Below are 26,562 nucleotides of genomic sequence, written 5' to 3'. Positions count from 1 at the left end.
ATGGGGATTGCAACCGTGAGCCCCACGTGGGACGGGGACGGTTTCCTGCCCGAATTCCTTGTATCCACCCCGGCGCTTAGTACGGTGCCTGGCGTAAGCGCTTAACAAACACCGTAATTGGTATTATTAAGCATGGAGTCCAGCACTCTGTCATTCATTCATTCAATCGTATTTATTGAACGCTTACTGTAAACTGTGGCCAAGACTGCACACCCTATGGGGGGCAGGGCCTGTGCCCAATGTGATTGTATTGTATCCATCTCCAGCGCTTAGTACATTGCCTAGCACATGTAAGCACTTTACAAATGCCATTAAAAAAAGGGGAGCATTATATTGCCAGCTGCATAAAACACCAATATCTCATTACTCTTGTTGGGTGGGGACCGTCTCTCTATTTTGCCAACTTTTGTACTTCCCAAGCGCTTAGTGAATAAATGCCATCATTATTATTATTATTACTAGTACAGTCCTTAGTACAGTGCTCTGCACACAGCAAGCGCACAATAAATACGATTGACTGAATGAATGAGTGCAGAGCACTGTACTAAGCGCTTGGGGAGTACAAGTTGGCAACATATAGAAGGATAGAATGAGAATGAGAAGGATAGAATGAGATTCATTGATGTATTTATTGAACGCTCACTGTGTGCAGAGCACTGTACTAAGCACTTATGACATAATTGCTGTGAAAGCTCTTTGGAACAATAAAAGCACTGTTCAAAAAAACCCCAAGATATTATTATTATCTTCTGGTTTCGTTGACATCATTATGGAAAATCCTCGTAAGCTATTGAACCTCACAATTCATCCCAATCCCCGTAAATCTTATCTTTCAAGTAAGTGCTCAGTAAATACCATCTCGCTTGAAGGATTGCTCTTCTAGACTGTGAGCCCGCTGTTGGGTAGGGACCGTCTCTATATGTTGCCAACTTGGACTTCCCAAGCGCTTAGTCCAGTGCTGTGCACACAGTAAGCGCTCAGTAAATACAATTGAATGAATGAATGAATGCCTTCTTCAGAGTAGTATGAGTCTTAATATTTATTAAGAGCTTATTGTGTGTGGAGCACTGTACTAAGCGCTAGAAGAGAATATCCAGGTGAGAATTAGGCACACTCCTATCCTGGGGTAGGGGCTCACAATCTAAAAGCTGCCAACTGGCTACTTTAAATGGAAAAATTCACCGTTATAAATGGCATTTCTTTAATACCTACTTACTTTTTGTTGTCTGTCTCCCCCTTCTAGACTGTGAGCCTGTTGTTGGGTAGGGACCGTCTCTATCTGTTGCCGATTTGTACTTCCCAATAATAATAATAATGCTAATACTACAACTACTAATAATAATAATGGTATTTGTTAAGTGCTTACTATGTGCAAAGCACTGTTCTAATCTCTGGGGAGGTTACAGGGTGATCAGGTTGTCCCGGGGGGGCTCACAGTTTGAATCCCCATTTTACAGATGAGGGAACTGAGGCCCAGAGAAGTGACTTGCCCAGCTGACAGTTGGTGGAGTGGGATTTGAACCCATGACCTTTTACTCCAAAGCCCATGCTCTTTCCACTGAGCCATACTGCTTCTCTCAAGAGCTTAGTACAGTGCTCTGCACACAGTAAGCGCTCAGAGAAGCAGCGTGGCTCAGTGGAAAGAGCCCGGGCTTTGGAGTCAGTGGTCATGGGTTCAAATGCCGACTCCGCCAATTGCCAGCTGTGTGACTTTGGGCAAGTCACTTCACTTTTCTGTGCCTCAGTTCCCTCTTCTGTCAAATGGGGATGAAGACTGTGAGCCCCATGTGGGATAACCTGATTACCTTGTATCTCCCCCAGTGTTTAGAACAGGGCTTGGCACATAGTAAGTGCTTAAGAGATACCAACATTATTATTATTATTATTTGCTTGTAGAGTGCCTGGCACATAGTGAGTGCTTAACGAATACCACGGTTATTAAAAAAAGAGTGCCTCTCAAACTGGCAAGTTGGGTGAGGCCCAGACCTGTTTTCACTGAACTGCTAAGATCTTTGATGAGGATGATGGCATTTGTTAAGTGCTTACTATGTGCAAAGCACTGTTCTAAGCGCCGGGGAGGATACAAGGTGATGCCTTGATTTCTGAACCACTCGTGTCTTCACAGACTGGCAATTTGGGGGCTGAGGCCCAGACCCATTTTCACTGAACTGCTAAGATAATAATAATAATGATGATGGCATTTGTTAAGCGCTTACTATGTGCAGAGCACTGTTCTAAGCGCTGGGTTGATGATCTTAGGTTGATGATGATGATGCCATTTGTTAAGTGCTTGCTATGTGCAAAGCACTGTTCTAAGCGCTGGGGAGGAAACAAGGCGATTCCTTGATTTTTGAACCACCCGTGTCTGTCATTATTATTTTGTATCATCTACCCCAGCCTGCTTCATAAAGAGCATTATTTCTACCAAAGCACTAAGAGGTCACCCTGGACTTCAGGATATTGGCAAGAGCTGTTGGAAAATAATCGACAAAGCCAAAGGGGCATAAAACCAGAAGCCCAACAACAACAATTCCCGATATATCCGACGGGCAGACCACTACACTCTCCACCTTCAGAGCTTTAATTATTCATTCGTTCATTCAATCGTATTTATTGAGCGCTTACTGTGTGCAGAGCACTGTACTAGGCGCTTGGGAAGTACAAGTTGGCAACATCTAGAGACGGTCCCTACCCAACAGTGGGCTCACAGTCTAGATGGGGGAGACAGAGAACAAAACATATTAACAAAATTAAATAGAATAAATATGTACAAATAAAATAAATAGAGTAATAAATACGTACAAACATACATCATTATATATATATCATTAAAATCATTTCTCTTCTAAGAGGCCTTCCCCAATTAAGTCCTCATTTCCCCTTCTCCCTCTCCCTTCTGCATCTCCTGGGCACTTGGTTCTGTACCCTTTAATAATAATAAAAATTAATAATTATGGAATTAAGCACTTACTATGTGCCGAACACTGTTCTAAGCGCTGGGGTAGATACAAGGTAATCAGGTGGTCCCACGTGGGGCTCACAGTCTTAATCCCCATTTTACTGACGAGGTCACTGAGGCCCAGAGAAGTCAAGTGGCTTGCCCAAGGTCACACAGCAGACGAGTGGCGGAGGCGGGATTAGAACCCATTGACCTCTGACTCCCAAGCCCAGGCTCTTTCCACTGAGCCACGCTGCTTCTTTTAACCCCTGCCGTTCACCTTCTCCCTTCCCAAGCCCCACAACACTTTGCTGGGCACCTGTAATTCCTTTTAATGCATATCTGTAATTCCTTTTAATGCGTCTTCCCCTCCAGGGAATAAGTTTTTCCCTGCGTTTTGTTTGTTGATGGTATTCGCTAAACACTATGTACCAGGCACTGTTCCAAGCAGCGTGGCTCAGTGGAAAGAGCCCGGGCTTTGGAGTCAGAGGTCATGGGTTCAAATCCCGCCTCCGCCAATTGTCAGGTGGGTGACTTTGGGCAAGTCACTTCACTTCTCCGGGCCTCAGTTACCTCATCTGGAAAATGGGGGTGAAGACTGTGGGCCCACCGTGGGACAACCTGATCACCTTGCAACCTCCCCAGCGCTTAGAACAGTGCTTTGCACATAGTAAGCGCTTAATAAATGCTATTATTATTATTATTATTATTATTAAGCATTGGGGTAGATAAAAGTGCTTAATAAATTCCATTATTATTATTATTAAGCATTGGGGTAGATAGAAGCTAATAATAATGTGGGGAGGGGAAGGAGGTAAGGCGGGGGGATGGAGAGATTAATATTATTAATCAATCGTATTTATTGAGCGCTTACTGTGTGCAGAGCACTGTACTAAGCGCTTGGGAAGTACAAGTTGGCAACATATAGAGACAGTCCCTACCCAACTTAGTATTATTATTATTATTTTCCCTTATAGGCATTGTTATTACTAACCATTCTGAGCAGGGAATGTGTCTACCACCTATAATAATAATAATAATAATAATAATAATAGTCTGAAATCTACGCACTGGTCTGGCTGAAGTGTGGCCGATTAGACTTTCTCTGCACTGTTCGGCTAAATATACGCTGGGCAATATTACAGTCAAGTCATTCATTCAGTCGTATTTATTCATTCATTCAATCGTATTTATTGAGCGCTTACCATGTGCAGAGCACTGGACTAAGCGCTTGGGAAGTTCAAGTTGTTGAGCGCTTACTATGTGCAGAGCACTGTAGAAGCAGCGTGGCTCAGTGGAAAGAGCCCGGGCTTGGGAGTCAGAGGTCGTGGGTTCTAATCCCGGCTCCGCCACGTGTCTGCTGTGTGACCTTGGGCAAGTCACTTCACTTCTCTGAGCCTCAGTGACCTCATCTGTAAAATGGGGATTAAGACCGTGAGCCCCACGTGGGACAACCTGATCACCTTGTCTCCTCCCCAGCGCTTAGAACAGTGCTTCGCACATAGTAAGCGCTTAACAAATGCCATCGTAATTATTATTATTACTAAGCGCTTGACACTGTACTAAGTCCTTAAGGGGTTCAAGTCCAAGTGCTTAGGCGATGCAGGAGGGGTTTGAATAGGGGAAATATGGGCCTAGGGAAGCAAGGTTTCATGAGGGGAGGTGAAGGGGTTTGAAGGTGGGGAGAGCGGTGGTTTGTTGGATAATCTTTATAATCATCATCAATCGTATTGAGCGCTTACTATGTGCAGAGCACTGTACTAAGCGCTTGGGAAGTACAAATTGGCAACATATAGAGACAGTCCCTACCCAACAGTGGGCTCACAGTCTAATTAATAATATTTATAATAATTAATAATATTTTGTAAGCTCTTAATAATAATAATAAGCTTACTAAGTGCAAAGCACTGTTCTAAGTGCTGGATTACTATGTGCCAGGCACTGTACTAAGTGCTGGGGTGGATACAAGCAAATCGGATTGGCCCCAGTCTTAACCCTCATTTTCCCGATGAGGTGACTGAGGCCCAGAGAAATGAAGTGACTCGCCCAAGGCCGCACGGCAGACAAGGGGCAGAGCCGGGATTAGAACCCGCGACCTTCCGACTCCCAACCCCGGGCTCCGGCTCCGTCTGCTATATATGTATATATGGTTGTACATATTTATTACTCTATTTATTTATTTATTTATTTATTTATTTATTTATTTTACTTGTACATTTCTATCCTATTTATTTCATTTTGTTGGTATGTTTGGTTCTGTTCTCTGTCTCCCCCTTTTAGACTGTGAGCCCACTGTTGGGTAGGGACTGTCTCTGTGTGTTGCCAATTTGTACTTCCCAAGCGCTTAGTACAGTGCTCTGCACATAGTAAGCGCTCAATAAATACGATTGATTGATTGATTGCTATGCCGTACCGCTTCTCTGCGTGAAGGGGGAGGGAATTCCAGATGCAATGGAGAGTTGGTGGCAAGACAGACGAGCCTGAGGTTCTGAGAGTAGGTTAGTGTTAGGAGTGTTGTACTTCCCAAGCGCTTAGTACAGTGCTCTGCACACAGTAAGCGCTCAGTAAATACGACTGAATGAATGAAGGGTATGGATTGGATTGTAGTAGATCAGCAAGGAAGGATTCATTCATTCATTCAATCGTATTTATTGAGCGCTTACTGCAGCGTGGCTCAGTGGAAAGAGCACAGGCTTTGGAGTCAGAGGTCAGGGGTTCAAATCCCGCCTCTGCCACGTGTCAGCTGTGTGACTTTGGGCAAGTCACTTCACTTCTCTGGGCCTCAGTTCCCTCATCTGTAAAATGAGGATTAAGACTGTGAGCCCCCCCAGGGCAGCCTGATCACCTTGTAACCTCCCCAGTGCTTAGAACAATGCCTTGCACATAGTAAGCACTTAATAAATGCCATTATTATCATTATTATTATTATTATTATTACTGTGTGCAGAGCACTGGTCTAAATGCTTGGGAAGTACAAGTCCGCAGCATATAGAGACGGTCCCTCCCTAACAACGGGCTCACAGTCTAGAAGGGGGAAACAGACAACAAAGCAAAACATGTGGACAGGTGTCAAAATCGTCAGAACAAATAGAATGAACGCTAAGTGCACATCATTAACAAAATGAATAGAATAGCAAATATGTACAAGTAAAATAAATAGAGTGATAAATCTGCACAAACATATATACAGGTGCTGTGGGGAGGGGAAGGAGGTAGGGCGGGGGGGATGGGGAGGAGGAGAGAAAAAAGGGGGCTCAATCTGGGAAGGCCTCCCGGAGGAGGTGAGCTCTCAGTAGGGCTTTGAAGGGAGGAAGAGAGCTAGCTTGGTGGATGGGGAGAGCTGATTCCTTTCAAGCCGATGGTCAAGAGTTTTTGTTGTTGGTGGTGGTGGCGGCTGGGCAACCACCGGTGACTCTGTGAGGAGTAGTGTGACGCGGATTGAAACACTTTTTCCAGAAAATAACCTGGTCAGCAGAGCGAAACATGGACCTGAGACGGGGGAGAGAGGAGGTGGGGAGGTCAGGGTAAGCATATAGTAGGTAAGAGTATCAATCACTCGATGGAAGAGCCCGGGCTTTGGAGTCAGAGGTCATGGGTTCAAATCCCGGCCCCGCCAATTGTCAGCTGTGTGACTTTGGGCAAGTCACTTCACTTCTCCGGGCCTCAGTTCCCTCATCTGGAAAATGGGGATTAAGACTGTGAACCTGATCACCTTGTAACCTCCCCAGCGCTTAGAACAGTGCCTAAACTCCCCTTTTAGACTGTGAGCCCACTGTTGGGTAGGGACTGTCTCTATATGTTGCCAACTTGTACTTCCCAAGCGCTTAGTACAGTGCTCTGCACACAGTAAGCACTCAATAAATACGATTGATTGATTGCACATAATAAGCGCTTAATAAATGCCGTGATCATTATTATTCTTGAGTGCTTTAATTCATTCAATTGAATATATTGAGCGCTTATTGTGTGCAGAGCACTGTACTGAGCGCTTGGAAAGTACAATTCAGCAACAGATAGAGACGATCCCTACTCAACAACGGGCTCACAGTCTAGAAGGGGGAGACAGACAAAAAAAACAAGTAGACAGGCGTCAATACCATCAAAATAGATAAATAGAATTATAGATATATACACATCATTAATAAAATAAGAGTAATATGTACAAATGTGCAGAGCACTGTACTAAGTGCTTGGGAGAGTACAATACAGCAGTTAGTACAAATCAATCAATCGTATTGAGCACTACTGTGTGCGGAGCACTGTACTAAGTGCTTGGGAAATACACTTCATTCATTCATGCAATCGTATTTATTGAGCGCTTACTGTGTGCAGAGCACTGTGCTAAGCGCTTGGGAAGTACAAGTTGGCAACATATAGAGACGGTCCCTACCCAACAGCGGGCTCACAGTCTAGAAGGGAATGATCATAAATACATGCAAATAATAAAAATAAAAGGCAGTTTATTATACAGGGATACACTCAGGGGCTAAACTGTGAGCTTCAGAATGAGTTCATGGGCAGAAATATGTCTGTTGTTATATTGTACTTTCCCAAGCGCTTAGTACAGTGCTTTGCATGCAGTAGGCACTCAATAAATGCGATTGAATGAATGACAGTGCTAAAGAGGCTAATGTGTGACCTGGTAGGGACTGTCTCTATATGTTGCCAACTTGTACTTCCCAAGCGCTTAGTACAGTGCTCTGCACACAGTAAGCGCTCAATAAATACGATTGATTGATTGAACAATGTGATGGAAATGATTTGGAGAAGGTGATCCGAACAGCTGAACGGAGCGATCATGTTTTGTTTTGTTGTCTGTCTGCCCCTTCTAGACTGTGAGCCCGTGGTTGGGTAGGGACCTTCCCTGTACATTGCCAACTTGTCCTTCCCAAGCGCTTAGTACAGTGCTCTGCACACAGTAAGCGCTCAATAAATACGGTGGAATGAATGAATGAGAGAGGGCTGTAATACCAGGCAGGAAGGGACTTGAACTGTTGTGTTGGCTGGGAGAGTGAAATCTTATAGAAGACGTGTTTTTTGTTTTAAATTTAGAGACATATTAAATGTGGGAGAAGTGTTTTTGTTTTTTAATTAAGAGACAGATTAAATGTGGAAGGTGGAAGGCAGAGAGGACTCAGAGATAACCCCAAGGCGCTAAGCTTCTGGGACAAAGAGAGAGTCATGACACTGTAGATGGGGATAGACAGGGATGGGGAAATTAGGAGGCAAGATGACATTTGGAGGTTAAGGTGCCAGCCATCATCATCATCATCATCATCATCATCAATCATATTTATTGAGCGCTTACTATGTGCAGAGCACTGTACTAAGCGCTTGGGAAGTACAAATTGGCAACATGCAGAGACAGTCCCTACCCAACAGTGGGCTCACAGTCTAAAAGGGGGGAGACAGAGAACAAAACCAAACATACTAACAAAATAAAATAAATAGAATAGATATGTACAAGTAAAATAAGTCAATCAATAGATAGAGTAATAAATCTGTACAAACATATATACATATATACAGGTGCTGTGGGGAAGGGAAGGAGGTAAGATGGGGGGGATGGAGAGGGGGACGAGGGGGAGAGGAAGGAAGGGGCTCAGTGTGGGAAGGCCTCCTGGAGGAGGTGAGCTCTCAGCAGGGCCTTGAAGGGAGGAAGAGAGCTAGCTTGGCGGATGGGCAGAGGGAGGGCATTCCGGGCCCGGGGGAGGACGTGGGCCGGGGGTTGATGGCGGGACAGGCGAGAACGAGGCCCGGTGAGGAGATTAGCGGCAGAGGAGCAGAGGGTGCGGGCTGGGCTGGAGAAGGAGAGAAGGGAGGGGAGGTAGGAGGGGGCGAGGGGTTGGACAGCCTGGAAGCCCAGGGTGAGGAGTTTCTGCCTGATGCGGCCAGTGGGTCATCTCGGTAGAGAGGCCCTGAAGAGAAAGGAGCTTGAAGCAGCGTGGCTCAGTGGAAAGAGCCCGGGCTTGGGAGTCAGAGGTCATGGGTTCAAATCCCGGCTCCACCAATTGTCAGCTGTGTGACTTGGGGCAAGGCACTTCACTTCTCTGGGCCTCAGTTACCTCATCTGTAAAATGGGGATTAAGAGTGTGAGCCCCACATGGGACACCCTGATCACCTTGTATCCCCCCCCAGTGCTTAGAACAGTGCTTTGTACATAGTAAGCGCTTAACAAATACCATCATCAAAGAGCCCAGGCTTGGGAGTCAGAGATCGTGCGTTCTAATCCCGGCTCCACCACTTAATAATAATAATGTTGGTATTTGTTAAGTGCTTACTATGTGCCAAGCACTGTTCTAAGCGCTGGGGTAGATACAAGGTAATCAGGTTGTCCCATGTGGGGCTCACAGTCTGAATCCCCATTTTACAGATGAGGGAACTGAGGCCCAGAGAAGTGAAGTGACTTGCCCGAAGTCACACAGCTGACAAGTGGCAGAGCCGGGATTTGAACCCATGACCTCTGACTCCAAAGCCCGGGCTCTTTCCACTGAGCCACACTGCTTCCTTGTCAGCTGGGTGACTTTGAGCAAGTCACTTCACTTCTCTGGGCCTCAGTGGCCTTATATGTAGGCAGGCACCGTCTCTCATTTGAGTCCACGTGCCTGCCCACTGGTATTCATTCATTCATTCAATCAATCATTCATTCATTCAATCGTATTTATTGATCGCTTACTGTGTGCAGAGCACCGTACTAAGCACTTGGGAAGTACAAGTTGGCAACATATAGAGACGGTCCTTCATATTTATTGAGGGCTTACTGTGTGCAGAGCACTGTACTAAGTGCTTGGGAAGTACATGTGCGGTGTCTTTCGGACCGAAGACAGGCCCAGGTGGAATTTTCATCAGTGTAAAGCGGTGGTCTGATGACGTGATTTTGTTTTTCTTCTAGGCGGGATTTCTATAAGATCCTGGGGGTGCCCCGCAGCGCCTCCGTAAAGGACATTAAAAAGGCCTATAGGAAACTGGCCCTTCAGCTCCATCCCGACCGGAACCCCGATGATCCACGAGCGCAGGAGAAGTTCCAGGATCTGGGGGCCGCCTACGAGGTCAGTCGGGAGGAAGGATATGACGTTATCATTGGTTCGGTCTAGGGTCACGCCAGGGAAGTAAGTAGCGGTAGTATTCATTCATTCAATCATATTTATTGAGCGCCTACTGTGTGCAGAGTGCTTGGGAAGTACAAGTCGGCAACATATAGAGACGGTCCCTACCCAACAACGGGCTCACAGTCTAGAAGGGGGAGACAGACAACAAAACCAAACAAGTAGACGGGTGTCGATACCATCAGAATAAATTGAATTATAGCTATATACATGCCTTTTAGACTGTGAGCCCACTGTTGAGTAGGGACTGTCTCTATATGTTGCCAATTTGTACTTCCCAAGCGCTTAGTACAGTGCTCTGCAGATAGTAAGCGCTCAATAAATACGATTGATTGATTGATTGATTAATAAAATAGAGTAGTAAACGTGCAGTATGGCTCAGTGGAAAGAGCATGGGCTTGGGAGTCAGAGCTTATAGAGATGGTCCCTACCCAACAACGGGCTCACAGTCTAGAAGGGGGAGACAGACAACAAAACAAAACATGTGAACAGGTGTCAAGTCATCAGAACAAACAGAATTAAAGCTAGATGCACATCATTAACAAAATAGAATAGTAAATATGTACAAGTAAAATAGAGTAATAAATCTGTACAAACATATATACAGGTGCTGTGGGGAGGGGAAGGGGGTAGGGCGGGAGGATGGGGAGGAGGAGAGGAATAAGGGGGCTCAGTTTGGGAAGGCCTCTGGGAGGAGGTGAGCTCTCAGTAGGGCTTTGAAGGGAGGAAGAGAGCTAGCTTGGTGGATGTGCAGAGGGAGGGCATTCCTAGGCCAGGGGGAGGACGTGGGCCGGGGGTCGACGGTGGGACAGAAGAGAATGAGGTACGGTGAGGAGGTTAGCGGCCGAGGAGTGGAGGGTGCGGGCTGTGCTGGAGAAGGACAGAAGGGAGGGGAGGTAGGAGGGGGCGAGGGGATGGACAGCCTTGAAGCCCAGGGTGAGGAGTTTCTGCCTGATGCGTAAGTTGATTGGTAGCCACTGGAGATTTTTGAGGAGGGGAGTAACATGCCCAGAGCGTTTCTGGACAAAGACAATCCGGGCAGCAGCGTGAAGTATAGACTGAAGTGGGGAGAGACAGGAGGATGGGAGATCAGAGAGGAGGCTGATGCAGTAATCCAGTCGGGATAGGATGAGAGATTAAACCAGCAAGGTAGCGGTTTGGATGGAGAGGAAAGGGCGGATCTTGGCGATGTTGTGGAGGTGAGACCGGCAGGTTTTGGTGATGGCTTGGATGTGAGGGGTGAACGAGAGAGCCGAGTCGAGGATGACACCAAGGTTGCAGGCTTGTGAGATGGGAAGGATGGTAGTGCCGTCAACAGTGATGGGAAAGTTGGGGAGAGGGCAGGGTTTGGGAGGGAAGATAAGGAGTTCAGTCTTGGACATGTTGAGTTTTAGGTGGCGGGCAGACATCCAGATGGAGATGTCCTGGAGGTAGGAGGAGATGCGAGCCTGGAGGGAGGAGGAGAGAGCAGGGGCAGAGATGTAGATCTGGGTGTCATCAGCGTAGAGATGATAGTTGAAGCCATGGGAGCGAATGAGGTCACCAAGGGAGTGAATGTAGATGGAGAACAGAAGGGGACCAAGACCAGCACTTCATACAGTGCCTCGCACAAAGTAAGCACTTAACAAATACCACAATTATTATTATTATTATTATTATTATAGTAAGTCTTAACAAACACCATGAAAAAAGGGGAATCATGTCTCTTAGTCCTTTTGTACTCTTTCAAGTGCTAGCCCACTCTAGACTGTGAGCCCGCTGTTGGGTAGGAACCGTCTCTATACGTTGCCAACTTGTACTTCCCAAGCACTTAGTACAGTGCTCTGCACACAGTAAGCGCTCAATAAATATGATTGAATGAATGAATGAATGCTCAACACCCAATAAGCGCTCAATAAATACTTCCGATTGAAAGTTGGTGGAGAGCCTTGAAGCCTGCTGTTTGAGTGCTCCTCTAGACTGTGAGCTTGTCGGGGGCAGGACTGTGTCTGTTGTTAGATTGTATTCCCCTGCTTTGCACAGAGTAAGCACTCAATAAATATGATTGAATGAATGATGCGCAGAAGGAGTGCAGTGCTCTGTGCTGAGTGACGTTTCAGGAAAGTGATCTGGGCAGCAATTTGGAGGCCGGACTGCCGGGGAAAGAGGCCGGAGAGCAGGGAGACCAGTTAGGAGGCTGATGGATGAACCGGGTCTCCCTTTCCCTTCTGTATCATCTGTGCGCTTGGATCTGTCCCCCTTAAGCACTTGAAAAGCAGCATGGCTTGGCGGCTAGAGCACAGGCCTGCGAGTCAGAAGGCCACGGGTTCTAATCCCGGCTCCACCACTTGTCTGCTGTGTGACCTTGAGCAAGTCACTTCACTTCTCTGTGCCTCAGTTCCCTCATCTGTAAAATGGGGATTGAGTCTGTGAGCCCCATGTGGGACAAGGGACTGTGTCCAACCCGATTTGCTTGTATCCATTCCAGTACTTAGTACAGTGCCCGATACCTAGTAAGTGCTTAACACATACCAATATCATTATTATTATTATTAATAATAATAATAATAATATTCACCCCACCCTCAGCCCTACAGCACTTATTTACATATATTGAGACTGTGAGCCCCACATGGGACAGGGGCTGTGTCCAACCCGATTTGCTTGTATCCATTCCAGCACTTAGTACAGTGCCCGGTACATAGTAAGTGTTTAACAAATGCCAATATTATTATTATTATTTGTAATAATAATAATATTCACCCCACCCTCAGCCCTACAGAACTTATTTACATATATTGAGACTGTGAGCCCCACGTGGGACAGGGGCTGTGTCCAACTCGATTTGCTTGTATCCACCTCAGTGCTTAGTACAATGCCTGGCACACAGGAAGTGCTTAACAAATACCACAATTATTATTATTAATAATAATAATATTCATGCCACCCTCAGCCCTACAGCACTTATTTACATATATTGAGACTGTGAGCCCCACGTGGGACAGGGGCTGTGTCCAAACCGATTTGCTTGTATTCATTCCAGCACTTAGTACAGTGCCCGGTACATAGTAAGTGCTTAACAAATACCAATATTATTATTATTATACCAATAATACTGGTAACAAGTACTAATATTATTATTATTATTATTAAGAATACTAATAATCATATTCACCCCACCCTCAGCCCTACAGCACTTATTTACATATATTGAGACTGTGAGCCCCACGTGGGACAGGGGCTGTGTCCAACCCGATTTGCTTGTATCCATTCCAGCACTTAGTACAGTGCCCGGTACATAGTAAGTGCTTAACAAATACCAATATTATTATTATTGTTAATAATAATATTCACCCCACCCTCAGCCCTACAGCACTTATTTACGTATATTGAGACTGTGAGCCCCATGTGGGACAGGGGCTGTGTCCAACTCGATTTGCTTGTATCCACCTCAGCGCTTAGTACAATGCCTGGCCCACAGGAAGTGCTTAACAAATACCACAATTATTATTATTGTTATTATCCATAATTTATTTTTATTAATGTCTGCCTCCCCCCCAGACTGTAAGCTCGTCGTGGGCAGGGAACGTTTCTACGAGCACTGTGTACTCTCCCAAGCACTTAGTACAGTGCCCTGCACAAAACCGCTCAAATACCGTTGATTGATTGATGGATTAATCGCCACACGTCCAGGGCGGCGGCTTTTCCGCTGGAGAGGAAGGAGTGGATCTGGGAAATGTGGCAGAGGATGAACCGGCGGGATTTAGCAGTGGATGGAACATGACGGCCGAAGGACGAGAAGTCGAGGCTGTCGTTGAGGATGAATTCTGGGACAATTCATGGAGAGGAAGGAGTGGATCTGGGAAATGTGGCAGACGATGAACCAGCGGGATTTAGCAGTGGATGGAACGTGACGGCCGAAGGATGAGAAGTCGAGGCTGTCGTTGAGGGTGAATTCTGGGACAGAATTCATGGGATTCTGAGAGATTGGAAACACAGGAGGAGGAGGAGGAGGGGACAGGGGTCCCTCAGTATATCAAGAGATGGCACTGCCCTGGAAAAAGTTGGGCCAAATGACCAGAGGGAACAAGATGGGGGAATGCTGATGCATGCAGTGTGACCTATCTGTGGGGCTGAACAGCTCATTGCAGGACAGACTCTAAGACTTTAAGAGTTGATCTCACACTGGTAGCCTTTAATTGAGGAAAAAAAAATCAAAATTTAAAAAAAAGGGGAAAAAAAACAAAACTCCCTGGCTAGGGCTGGGGTCTGGATGGAACGTGATGGCTGAAGGATGAGAAGTCGAGGCTGTCATTGAGGATGAATTCTGGGACAGAATTCATGGGATTCTGAGAGATTGGAAACACAGGAGGAGGAGGAGGAGGGGACAGGGGTCCCTTAGTATATCAAGAGATGGCACTGCCCTGGAAACAGTTGGGCCAAGTGACCAGGGGGAACAAGATGGGGGAATGCTGATGCCTGCAATGTGACCTATCTGTGGGTCTGAACAGCTCATTGCAGGACAGACTCTAAGACTTTAAGAGTTGATCTCACACTGGTAGCCTTTAATTGAGAGAAAAAAAAATCAAAATTAAAAAAAAGGGGAAAAAAAAAAACCTCCCTGGCTAGGGCTGGGGTCTGGATGGAATGTGACTGCCGAAGGATGAGAAGTCGAGGCCATCGTTAAGGATGAATTCTGGGACAGAATTCATGGGATTCTGAGAGATTGGAAACACAGGAGGAGGAGGAGGAGGAGGAGGAGGGGACAGGGGTCCCTTAGTATATCAAGAGATGGCACTGCCCTGGAAACAGTTGGGCCAAGTGACCAGGGGGAACAAGATGGGGGAATGCTGATGCCTGCAATGTGACCTATCTGTGGGGCTGAACAGCTCATTGCAGAACAGACTCTAAGACTTTAAGAGTTGATCTCACACTGGTAGCCTTTAATTGAGAAAAAAAAAATCAAAATTAAAAAAAAGGGGAAAAAAACAAAACTCCCTGGCTAGGGCTGGGGTCAGACACAGGAACACCTCAGAATGCAAGGAAGAGGGGGAAGGCTGTGTATATGTGTATATATGTTTGAATGTATTTATTACTCTATTTTATTTGTACATGTTTATTCTATTTATTTTATTTTGTTAATATGTTTTGTTTTGTTGTCCGCCTCCCCCTTCTAGACTGTGAGCCGGCTGTTGGGTAGGGACCGTCTCTATATGTTGCCAACTGGTACTTCCCAAGTGCTTAGTACAGTGCTCTGCACACAGTAATTGCTCAGTAAATACGATTGAATGAATGCTGAGTCGGAGGGGTAATCTAACCTGGTCTGCCTTCTGCCCCGTGGCTGAGGGCAGGACTCGATAAGCAGCGTGGCCTCCTGGTTAGAGCCCAAGCCTGGGATTCCAAAGGACCTGGGTTCTAATCCTGGCTCCTCCACTTGTCTGTTGTGTGACCTTTAGCAAGTCACTTTACTTCTCTGTGCCATAGTTACCTTATCTGTAAAATGGGGATTGATACTGGAAGCCCCATTTGGGTCAGGGACTGGGTTCTAATCCTGGCTCCTCCATTTGTCTGTTGTATGACCTTAAGCCAGTCACTTTACTTCTGTGCCTTAGGTACCTTATCTGTAAAATGGGGATTGAGACTGGAAGCCCGATTTGGAACAGGGACTGTCTCCCATCTTATTATCTTGTATCTACCCTGGTGCTTAGTACAGTGACTGGTCTTACCTCCTTCCCTTCCCCACAGCACCTGTATATATGTATATATGTTTGTACATATTTATTACTCTATTTATTTATTTATTTATTTTACTTGTACATATCTATTCTATTTATTTTATTTTGTTAGTATGTTTGGTTTTGTTCTCTGTCTTCCCCTTTTAGACTGTGAGCCCTCTGTTGGGTAGGGACTGTCTCTATATGTTGCCGATTTGTACTTCCCAAGCGCTTAGTACAGTGCTCTGCACATAGTAAGTGCTCAATAAATACAATTGATGATGATGATAGTAAGCACTTGGCACGTACCACAATTATTATTATTATTAGTTCATGCTGGGTGGTGCCAGCCCCTTCCTCATTCCTTGCAAAGGGTCATGAGCTCCTGGTCCAGACTTTTTATTAGCATTATTATTATTATTACTGTCATTATTATTGTACTTGTACATCCTCTAGATGTAAGGTTGTTTTGGGCAGGGAAAATATCTACCAACTCCAAGACCCAGGTGCTCTCCACGTTGCTTCTCTGACCTGGCCATTTTGCCCTCAATCAATCAATCAATCAATCAATCGTATTTATTGAGCGCTTACTGTGTGCAGAGCACTGTACTAAGCGCTTGGGAAGTACAAGTTGGCAACATATAGAGACAGTCCCTACCCAACAGTGGGCTCACAGTCTAGAAGGGGGAGACGGAGAACAAAACCAAACGTAGTAACAAAATAAAATAAATTGAATAGATAGGTACAAGTAAAATAAGTAAATAAATAGAGTAATAAATATGTACAAACATATATACAGGTGCGATCACGGGTGGGCAAGGAAGCGATCACGGGTGGGCCAGGAATAGAATAAGCGGCCTTTTGTGGTGTGATCCCCCTCAGGGTTAGATAAATCAAAAGCCGTTGATTATGGTAATCTAGATGAATGCCCAACTGAACCTGTTTCCAAGCAACCGCGGAAAGAAGGCGCTTACATAAGGAACCCAGCCTGCGAAACTCCGTTTATTCATTCATTCATTCAGTCGTATTTATTGAGCGCTCACTGTGTGCAGAGCACTGGACTAAGCAACATATAGTTTGCCCAACAACGGGCTCACAGTCTAGATTATGGTACAGTACTTATTCTATTCAATCTTCTAGAGGTCTGATGGGCACAGGCCAGTAGTATTACAGGAGTCACATACCAGAATATATTTTGTGTCCACATTCCTCTTGCCGAGCCGGGATTACTGATGGCATTTTGATTAGCACGTTGCACGTGGACTGGTGGGGTAGTTAACGAATTAAACTACTTGTCTTTTAATGGAAATAGAAGAGTCGGTAGTGGCAAAATGCTGGAATGAAGATTTGTGCTCAGGAAGCCAAAAAGTGAGCAAAAAGAACATAGGACGTATACGGGTTGTTATTTAATTAGTCCCAAATACTTAGTTCGGGCAATGGGGGCTTATCAATCTATCACTGGTTATTTGTTGAGCAGTTTACTATGTGCAGAGCACTGTGCTAAGCGCCTGGGAGAGTACGATGCAACAGAGCTGGTAGATGTGCTCCCTGCCCACAAGGAGCTTAAAGTCCAGCGGGGGAGACAGACATTAAAATGAATTATGGTTATGTTCGTTAGTGTTGGGGAAGAGAGAATGGGGTGAGCAACAGGGGAAGCAACATGGCGAAGTGGATTGAGCATGGGCCTGGGAGACAGAGGTCATGAGTTCTAATTCTGACTCTGCCACTTGTCTGCTGTGTGACCTCAGGCAAGTCACTTCTCTGGGCTTCAGTGACCTCAACTGTAAAATGGGGATCGAGACTGTGAGCCCCACGTGGGACAGGGACGGTGTCCAATCCGATTTGCTTGTATCCACCCCAGCGCTTAGCATAGCGCTTGGCACATAGTAAGCGCTTAACCAGTACCACTTTTATTATTAATATCGAGTGCTCAAAGGGTACAGATCCAAGTGCATGGACAGTCCAGAAAGGAGAGGGAGTAGGGGAGATGAGGGCTTAATCAGAGAAGGCCTCTTGGCGGAGATGTGAGTTGAATAAGGTTATGAAGGTGGAGAGAGCTATGGTTTGTCAGGTACGACAGCATTTCTTTCTACAGAAACGCTCTGGGCATGTCACTCCCCTCCCCCCAAATCTCCAGTGGTTGCCTGTCAACCTACGAATCAAGCAGAAACTCCTCACTCTGAGGTTCAAGGCTGTCCATCCCCTCGCCCCCTCCTACCTCGTCTCTCTTCTGTCCTTCTCCAGCCCAGCCCGCACCCTCCGCTCCTCTGCCACCGCTAACCTCCTCACTGTGCCTCGTTCTTGCCTGTCCCGCCGTCGTCCCCCAGTCCACGTCATCCCCCGGGCTTGGAATGCCCTCCCTCTGCCCATCCGCCAAGCTAGCTCTCTTCTTCCCTTCAAAGCCCTACCGAGAGCTCACCTCCTCCAGGAGGCCTTCCCACACTGAGCCCTCCTTTTCCTGTGCTGCCCCACTCCCTCCCTCTGATCTATCCCTTTCCCCGCCCCACAGCACTTGTGTATATATGTACATATCTATAATTCTATGTATTTTATTAATGATATGTATCTATAATTCCATTTATATTGATGCTATTGATGCCTGTTTGCTTGTTTTGTTGTCTGTCTCCCTGCTTCTAATAATAATAATAATAATAATCATTATGGTATTTAAGTGCTTACTAGGTGCCAAGCACTGTTCTAAACACTGGGGTAGATACAAGGTTATCGGATTGTCCCATGTGGGGCTCACAGTCTTAATCCCCATTTTCCAGATGAGGTCACTGAAGCACAGAGAAGTGAAGCGGCTTGCCCAAGGTCACACAGCTGACAGGTGGTGGAGCCGGAATTAGAACCCACATCCTCTGACTCCCAAGCCTGGGCTCTTTCCACTAAGCCACGCTGCTTCTTGCTGCGTCTAGTCTGTGAGCCGGTTGTTGGGTAGGGACCGTCTCTATATGTTGCCGAATTGTACTTCCCAAGCGCTAAGTACAGTGTTCCGCACACAGTAAGCGCTCAATAAATACGATGGAATGAATGAAAATGAAGGGGAAGGGAATTCCAGGACAGAGGGTGGTTATGGGCAAACGGTCAGCGGCGAGGTAGACGAGATTGAAGTACGGCCATCGGGCTGCCGTAGAGGAGCGAAGTTTGTGGGTGTGCTTTAGTAGGAAATCAGCGAGGTGAGGTCAGAGGGGACTTGAGCTGATCGAATGCCATAAAGCCAGTAATAGAAGCAGCGCGGCTCAGTGGAAAGAGCCCGGGCTTTGGAGTCAGAGGTCACGGGTTCAAATCCCCGCTCCACCACTTGTCAGCTGTATGACTTGGGGCAAGGCACTTCACTTCTCTGAGCCTCAGTTACCTTATCAGTAAAATGGGGATTAAGACTGTGAGCCCCCCGTGGGACAACCTGATCGCCTTGTAGCCTCCCCAGCGCTTAGAACAGTGCTTTGCACATAGTAAGCGCTTAATAAATGTCATCATTATTCTGTGGAGTTGGAAGGGCAACCTTTGGAGGTATTACTGAGATAGGTGCATATATAACTATGGTGGTTGTAAGTGCTTAGGTGGTAAGAAAATGTGGAAGAGCTAGTTGGGAAACACAAGATAGTGATTACCTTGGGCAAGTTGCTTAACTTCTCCGTGCCTCAGTCCCCTCATCTGCAGAATGGGGATTCGATCCCTGTTCATTCATTCGATCATATTTATTGAGCGCTTACTGTGTGCAGAGCAGTGTACAGTTGGAAAGTACAATTCAGCAACAAAGAGAGACAGTCCCTGCCCACAACGGGCGTAAGGTCTTGTGGGGGAGACAGGCCTTAAGACAAGTAAACAGGCATGAATATAAATAAATAGAATTATAGCTATATACATATATACGTAAGTGCTGTGGGGCTGGGGGCAGGGGCATAGTCAGCAAGTCGAGGTGACGCTGAAGGGTGGGGAGCTGAGGAAAAGGGAAGCTTAGTCTGGGAAGGCCTCTTGGAGGAGGTGAGCCTTCAGTAGAGCTTTGAAGCGGGGGAGAGTGATTGGCGGATTTGGGGAGGGAGGCCATTCCAGGCCAGAGGTAGGATGTGGGCCGGGGGTCAGCAGCGAGACAGGCGAGATGGAGGCACAGTGAGAAGGTTAGCACCAGAGGAGTGGAGTGTGTGGATTGGGATGTAGAAGGAGAGAAGCGAGGTGAGGTAAGAAGGGGCAAGGTGGTGAACTTTGAAGCCATTAGTGAGGAGTTTTTGTCTGACACAGAGGTTGATAAGCAACCACTGGAGATTTCTGACAAGGTGGGGTTACATACCCAGAGCGTTTCTGTAGAAAGATAATCCGGGCAGCGGAGTGAAGTATGGACAAGTGGGGAGAGACAGGAGGATTGGAGGTCAGCAGGGAGGCTGATGCAGTAATTTAGTCAGGATAGGAGATGACTGATTGTACTAAAGTGGAAGCATTTTGGATGGAGAGGAAGGGGCGGATCTTGGCAATGTTGTGAAGGTGAGACCGGCAGGATTTGGTGGCAGATTGGATATGTAGAGCGAATGAGAGAGCGGAGTCAGGGATGACACCAAGGTGAGACAGGAAGGATGGTTGTGCCGTCCACAGTGACGGGAAAGTGTGGGAGAGGACAGGGTTTGGGAGGGAAGATAAGGAGCTCTGTCTTGGACGGGTTGAGTTTGAGCTGGCAGGCGGACGTCCAAGTAGAGATGTCCTGAAGGCAGGGGTAGATGTGAGCCTGGAAGGAGAGAGAACAGGGGAGGAGATAGAGATTTGGGTGTCATCTGCATAGAAATGATAGTTGAAGCCAAGGGAACGAATGAGAGCCTTCTCTCTGATCTCCCATCCTCGTGTCTCTCTCCACTTCAATCCATACTTCATGCTGCTGCCCGGATTATCTTTGTCCAGAAACGCTCTGGGCATATTACTCCCCTCCTCAAAAACCTCAAAAACCTCCAATGGCTACCGATCAATCTGCGCATCAGGCAGAAACTCCTCACCCTGGGCTTCCAGGCTGCCCATCCCCTCGCCCCCTCCTACCTCACCTCCCTTCTCTCCTTCTCCAGCCCAGCCCGCACCCTCCGCTCCTCCACCACTAATCTCCTCACTGTACCTCGCTCTCGCCTGTCCCGCCATCGACCCCCGGCCCACGTCATCCCCCGGGCCTGGAATGCCCTCCCTCTGCCCATCCGCCAAGCTAGCTCTCTTCCTCCCTTCAAGGCCCTGCTGAGAGCTCACCTCCTCCAGGAGGCCTTCCCAGACTGAGCCCCTTCTTTCCTCTCCCCCTCGTCCCCCTCTCCATCCCCCCATCTTACCTCCTTCCCTTCCCCACAGCACCTGTATATATGTATATATGGTTGTACATATTTATTACTTTATTTATTTATTTTACTTGTACATTTCTATCCTACTTATTTTATTTTGTTCGTATGTTTGGTTCTGTTCTCTGTCTCCCCCTTTTAGACTGTGAGCCCACTGTTGGGTAGGGACTGTCTCTATGTGATGCCAATTTGTACTTCCCAAGCGCTTAGTACAGTGCTCTGCACATAGTAAGCGCTCAAGAAATACGATTGATTGATTGATTGATTGAATGAGTTCTCCCAGGGAGTGAGTGTAGATGGAGAATAGAAGGGGACCAAGAACTGAACCCTGAGGGACCCCTACAGTTAGGGGAAGGGTAGGGGAGGAGGAGCCCTGTTCAATGACCCATTTTCCTCGTGCTTAGAGGGTGAGCCCCACCTGAGACAGGGACTGTGTCCAACCTGATTAACTTGTATCAACCACAGTGCTTAGAACTGTGCTCGACACAGTAAGCACTTTACCATAATCATCGTTAGTTCTCCCACCCCTCTGCTCGTGTGCCCTGAAAGACTTTTTCTCGGAGTACTTCCCAAAGGTTTTTCGCTGTCAGCCTTCAGGCCCGCCCAGCACCAGGTAGGGATAGCGTGGGCTGCTCCCTCAGGATATACGGTAGCACTCATTCATTACGCCTTTCCTCTCCGGAACCTCAGCCCCATCCATCTACTCTGGCTTGTGGGGAATGGCTTGGTCAAACCTGGGTTTGTCCGAGACCCTCAGGCCAGGCTGAAGAAAGATGAGCTTAGGCCTAAGTCTATTTTAGAACCAAATAGGGCCTGTTCTATCCCTCCCCTCTCCCATCCGCCCCTCGGCCCTGTCACCCGTCATCTGGGGTTCTTTCAGTAATGAGAGAGCAGGAGGGAGAGAGAGAGAGAAAGAAAGAAAGAGAGAGAGGAAGGAAGGAAGGAAAGAAGAAAGAGGGAGAAAGAAGGAAGGAAAAGGAAAGTGAGCCCACTGTTGGGTAGGGATCGTCTCTATATGTTGCCAACTTGTTCTTCCCAAGCGCTTAGTACAGTGCTCTGCACACAGTAAGCGCTCAATAAATACAATTGATTGATTGAAAGGAAGGAAATGGAAAAAGAAAAGAAGGAAGGAAAAGGGAAGAAAGAGAAGGAAAGAAGGAAGGATGGAAGGAAAGAGAGAAGGAGAGAGAGAGACAGACAAACACACTGGGGATGGAAAGCCTGAGTTTTATATAAAATTTATTCCAAGAGGAGAATTGAATTATTTAGTTGTTTAGGCGCAATGGATTGAGCTTCCCTTTCAGGAGGAATGCAATCAATTAGCAATATTAGAGCTTCCCTAACAGGTGGAACACAATCATATGTTAATCGCATGTGGGTGAGGTGGCTAGCTCTCACCCATGTGCACTTCCCACTTGGGACGAATCCACTTACTTTCCCACATGGGAGGAATCCATTCTATTGCCCACTCCCGTGGTGGGCGGCTAGTCCATGGGAGGAAGCCACTGATGATCCCCATCCGCAGCGGGGCACATGGGTCCCACCCACGAACGTTCAGCGAGACACTCACCCATCACGCGGCCCTTGCCTCAGTGTGTTGGGTCTGGTTGCCGAGTGGGCATCTGGCCTTCTGGGCAGAGAAAGACACGTGGGCTGCTGCTCCTCCTGCTGCTGCGTGTCTCGGGAAGGTCAGAGGCGACAGGTATTTATCACCTGTGCTCCTAGGCCATTCCAGCTTCCGGCCTCAGTTTATCCAATCTCTGCCCTCCCCCCTCCTCCATACCTAATTTGATTGGCACGGAGGCATGGGACACCTTCTGTATTCCCAGCTTGGGCTGTCAATCTAGCAGATTTGGTTGTGGGGGCAGTATCCCACCCTCACTTCCAAGTTTTGCCTGCTGGCTCAGGTGGTCACGAGATAGCATTTGACCTTGAGATGGCCAGTACCCCAGGGTCACCTTGGGACAGGCCCTGAACCAAAGGGGATCGTTATAGATACGGAAGCGGTGTAGAGCACCGGCTTGGGAGTCATTCATTCATTCAGTCGTATTTGTTGAGCGCTTACTGTGTGCAGAGCATGGTACTTAGCGCTTGGAAGTACAAGTTGGCAACGTCTAGAGACGGTCCCTACCCAACAACGGGCTCACAATCTAGAAAGGGGAGACAGGCAACAAGACAAAACCTGTGGACAGGTGTCAAGTCATCAGAATAAATAGAAATAAAGCTAGATGCACATCAGAATAAATAGAAATAAAACTAGATGCATATCATTAACACAATAAATACAATAGTAAATAAGTACAAGTAAAATAGAGTAATAAATCTGTACAAACAGATGCTATAGATCTGTACATCTGTATCTGTACAAACAGATACAGGTTCTGTGGGGAGGGGAAGGAGGTAGGACGTGGGGGATGGGGAGGAGTCAGAAAGTCATGGATTCTAATTCTGGCACAAAGTAAGTGCTTAACACTTAGGATGATGATGAGAATGATAATGATGTAGGTGAGGACACTTCACTTCCAGGGGGCACACGAGGACAGCTGGGTGCGAGTGGCACCATTTTGGAAGGAAAGGGCCAAGGGAGGGGGGTCCGCCAATCAATCAATCAATCAATTGTATTTATTGGGAGCTTACTGTGTGCAGAGCACTGTACTAAGCACTTGGGAAGTACAAGTTGGCAACATATAGAGACAGTCCCTACCCAACAGTGGGCTCACAGTCTAAAAGGGGGAGACAGAGAACAAAACCAAACATACTAACAAAATAAAATAAATAGAATAGATATGTACAAGTAAAATAGAGTAATAAATATGTACAAACATATATACATATATACAGGTGCTGTGGGGAAGGGAAGGAGGTAAGATGAGGGAGATGGAGAGGGGGACGAGGGGGAGAGGAAGGAAGGGGCTCAGTGTGGGAAGGCCTCCTGGAGGAGGTGAGCTCTCAGTAGGGCCTTGAAGGGAGGAAGAGAGCTAGCTTGGCGGATGGGCTCCGCGCTCGGGCTGAGCGTGGGCTCCACCAAAATCAGGCCATGCTCGCTGGGACTGGATCCCAACTTCTAACCCAGCCCAGAGCTCCAGTCTTCACTCATTTGTCAAGGGTTTTTCCTTTGGCCTAATTATCACAACCTAGTATTCTTGATGGATGAGACAAGGTGACAGATATAAGGACTCCTCTCAAATTGGCACAGTTTTTCAGAAAGTTATAGGCGAAAGACATGGCAGAGATTTGAGTATTTGATTTGGGGAAGGCCTAATTTATCAGATTTATAGCCAGATGAGAAATTTTAATATAACAGTGCATATTTTGGAACCCGTTATGTTGTTAAAGTTAATCAATTGGTGACTATTTAGCACTAATGATCAAGTTTGGAACTATCCGGGGCTGGTCTCCTTTGTTATGCTTTTTTTTCCCCCCATAAAAACAGGTTTAGAAAAATGAAGCCCTTGCCATTGCATACTTTTCTATTTTAATTTTTCCTCCCTATTTCTCAGGGGAGGAGGAAGCAATTAATCTACCTAAACAAACAACTTAGTTTCAGAATTTAAAATGATCAACTGGGTTTCTATAGGAAATGTCTCACAAGCCCACAACCTTGGTGTCATCCTCGACTCCTCTCTCTCTTTCACCCCTCACATCCAATCCGTCACCAAAACCTGCCGGTCTCACCTCCACAACATCGCTAAGATCCGCCCTTACCTCTCCATCCAAACCGCTACCTTGCTGGTTCAATCTCTCATCCTATCTCGACTGAATTACTGCATCAGCCTCCTCTCTGATCTCCCATCCTCCTGTCTCTCCCCACTTCAGTCTATACTTCGTGCTGCTGCCCGGATTATCTTTGTGTAGAAACGCTCTGGGCATGTCACTCCCCTCCTCAAAAATCTCCAGTGGCTGCCTGTCAACCTACACATCAAGTAAAAACTCCTCCCTCTCGGCTTCAGGGCTGTCCATCCCCTCGCCCCCATCTACCTCAGCTCCCTTTTCTCCTTCTCCAGCCCAGCCCGCACCCTCCGCTCCTCTGCCGCCGCTCACCTCCTCGCCGGGCCTCATTCTCGCCTGCCCCGCCATCGACCCCCGGCCCACGTCCTCCCCCTGGCCTGGAATGCCCTCCCTCCGCACATCCGCGGAGCCAGCTCTCTTCCTCCCTTCAAAGCCTTACTGAGAGCTCACCTCCTCTAAGAGGACTTCCCAGACTGAGCCCCCTGTTTCCTCTCCTCCTCCCCATCCCCCCTGCCCTACCTCCTTCCCCTCCCCACAGCACCTGTATAGATGTTTGTACAGATTTATTACTCTATTTATTTTACTTGTACATATCTACTGTTCTATTTATTTTGTCAATGATGTGCATCTAGCTTTAATTCTGTTCATTCTGATGACTTGACACCTGTCCACATGTTTTGTTTTGTTGTCTGTCTCCCCCTTCTAGGCTGTGAGCCCGTTGTTGGGTAGGGACTGTCTCTATCTGTTGCCAACTTGTACTTCCCAAGTGCTTAGTACAGTGCTCTGCACACAGTATGCACTCAATAAATACGATTGAATGAATGAATGAATGTCATACTGGATTTTAAAAAGCTCCTCTTTTGGAAAGGGAAAGTGAGTTGGTAGTTTATGCATTTAGACCAAAGGAAAAAACTAGAGGGCCAAGCAGTTTACTAAATGTTTACTAAAAGTACAAATGTTTACTAAAAGTACAGTTTACTAAAAGTACAAATTGTTGCCAATTTGTACTTCCCAAGCACTTAGTACAGTGCTCTGCACATAGTAAGCGCTCAATAAATACGATTGATGATGATAAATGAAAGGAAGGGTGGGGAGGGATCTGCTGTGGTAGAACCATTCTGGTTAAAACCACTTTGGTGACAAGATCCTTTCCCACAGGGTAAACCTAAATGTGCTTTTTATTATTTTTCCTCCCCTCTTCTCTAGAGAAGAGCAATGTGAAATTCAAAGGATGGGATGAAATAAACTCCAGAAATCTGCGATGCTAAGGATAAAACAGTTTAGAACAATGTGACATTCTTCTAATTGCCACCTGTTTGGTTTTCCACAAAAGCGGATTTTATTTAAGCTAACATTTTTGAACAAAATGAGGTTGTGGTTTCGATCCCAGTGATCCTTTGATTATTGACCACGGACCTGGGAGCCTGGAGACTTGCCTTCCAATCCCAGCTTCACCACTTATCTGTTGTGTGACCTTGGGCGAGTCACTTAACTTCTCTGTGCCTCGGTTTCTTTATCGGTTCTCCTTCCTCCTTAAACTGTGAGCCTCATGTGGGCTAGGGACTGTGTGATATCTGCCCACATCCGTACCTGTGGCACATAGTAAGTACTTAACAAATTCCACAATTATAATAATTCCTTAGTTCAGCATTTAGTACAGCGCTCTTAAATACTTAATAAATACTGTTACTACCACTACTACTAATTATTATTATAGTTGTGCGGTTGCCAAAGTTGTGCAGATGCCAAAGTGGTAAATAGAAACATGTCATTATTGTGGACCAAATTTTTCA

The 26,562-nt window shown here is 46.6% G+C and overlaps 1 protein-coding gene across 1 annotated transcript in view; it reads left to right on the top strand.

The window, feature by feature from the left end:
• The window catches only part of DNAJB11 (DnaJ heat shock protein family (Hsp40) member B11), a 62,311-nt gene that overhangs the window by 9,477 nt on the left and 26,272 nt on the right, over positions 1-26,562 (top strand). The window contains exon 2 of the mRNA XM_038743731.1: positions 9,831-9,987. Within this exon, the coding sequence (XP_038599659.1) occupies positions 9,831-9,987 (157 nt within the window). The remainder of the gene's footprint in view (positions 1-9,830; positions 9,988-26,562) is intronic.

This window comes from Tachyglossus aculeatus, chromosome 1 (assembly GCF_015852505.1).
Source record: "Tachyglossus aculeatus isolate mTacAcu1 chromosome 1, mTacAcu1.pri, whole genome shotgun sequence".
NCBI classification, from domain to species: Eukaryota; Metazoa; Chordata; class Mammalia; order Monotremata; family Tachyglossidae; genus Tachyglossus; species Tachyglossus aculeatus.
This window is presented reverse-complemented; position numbering and strand designations above follow the sequence as displayed.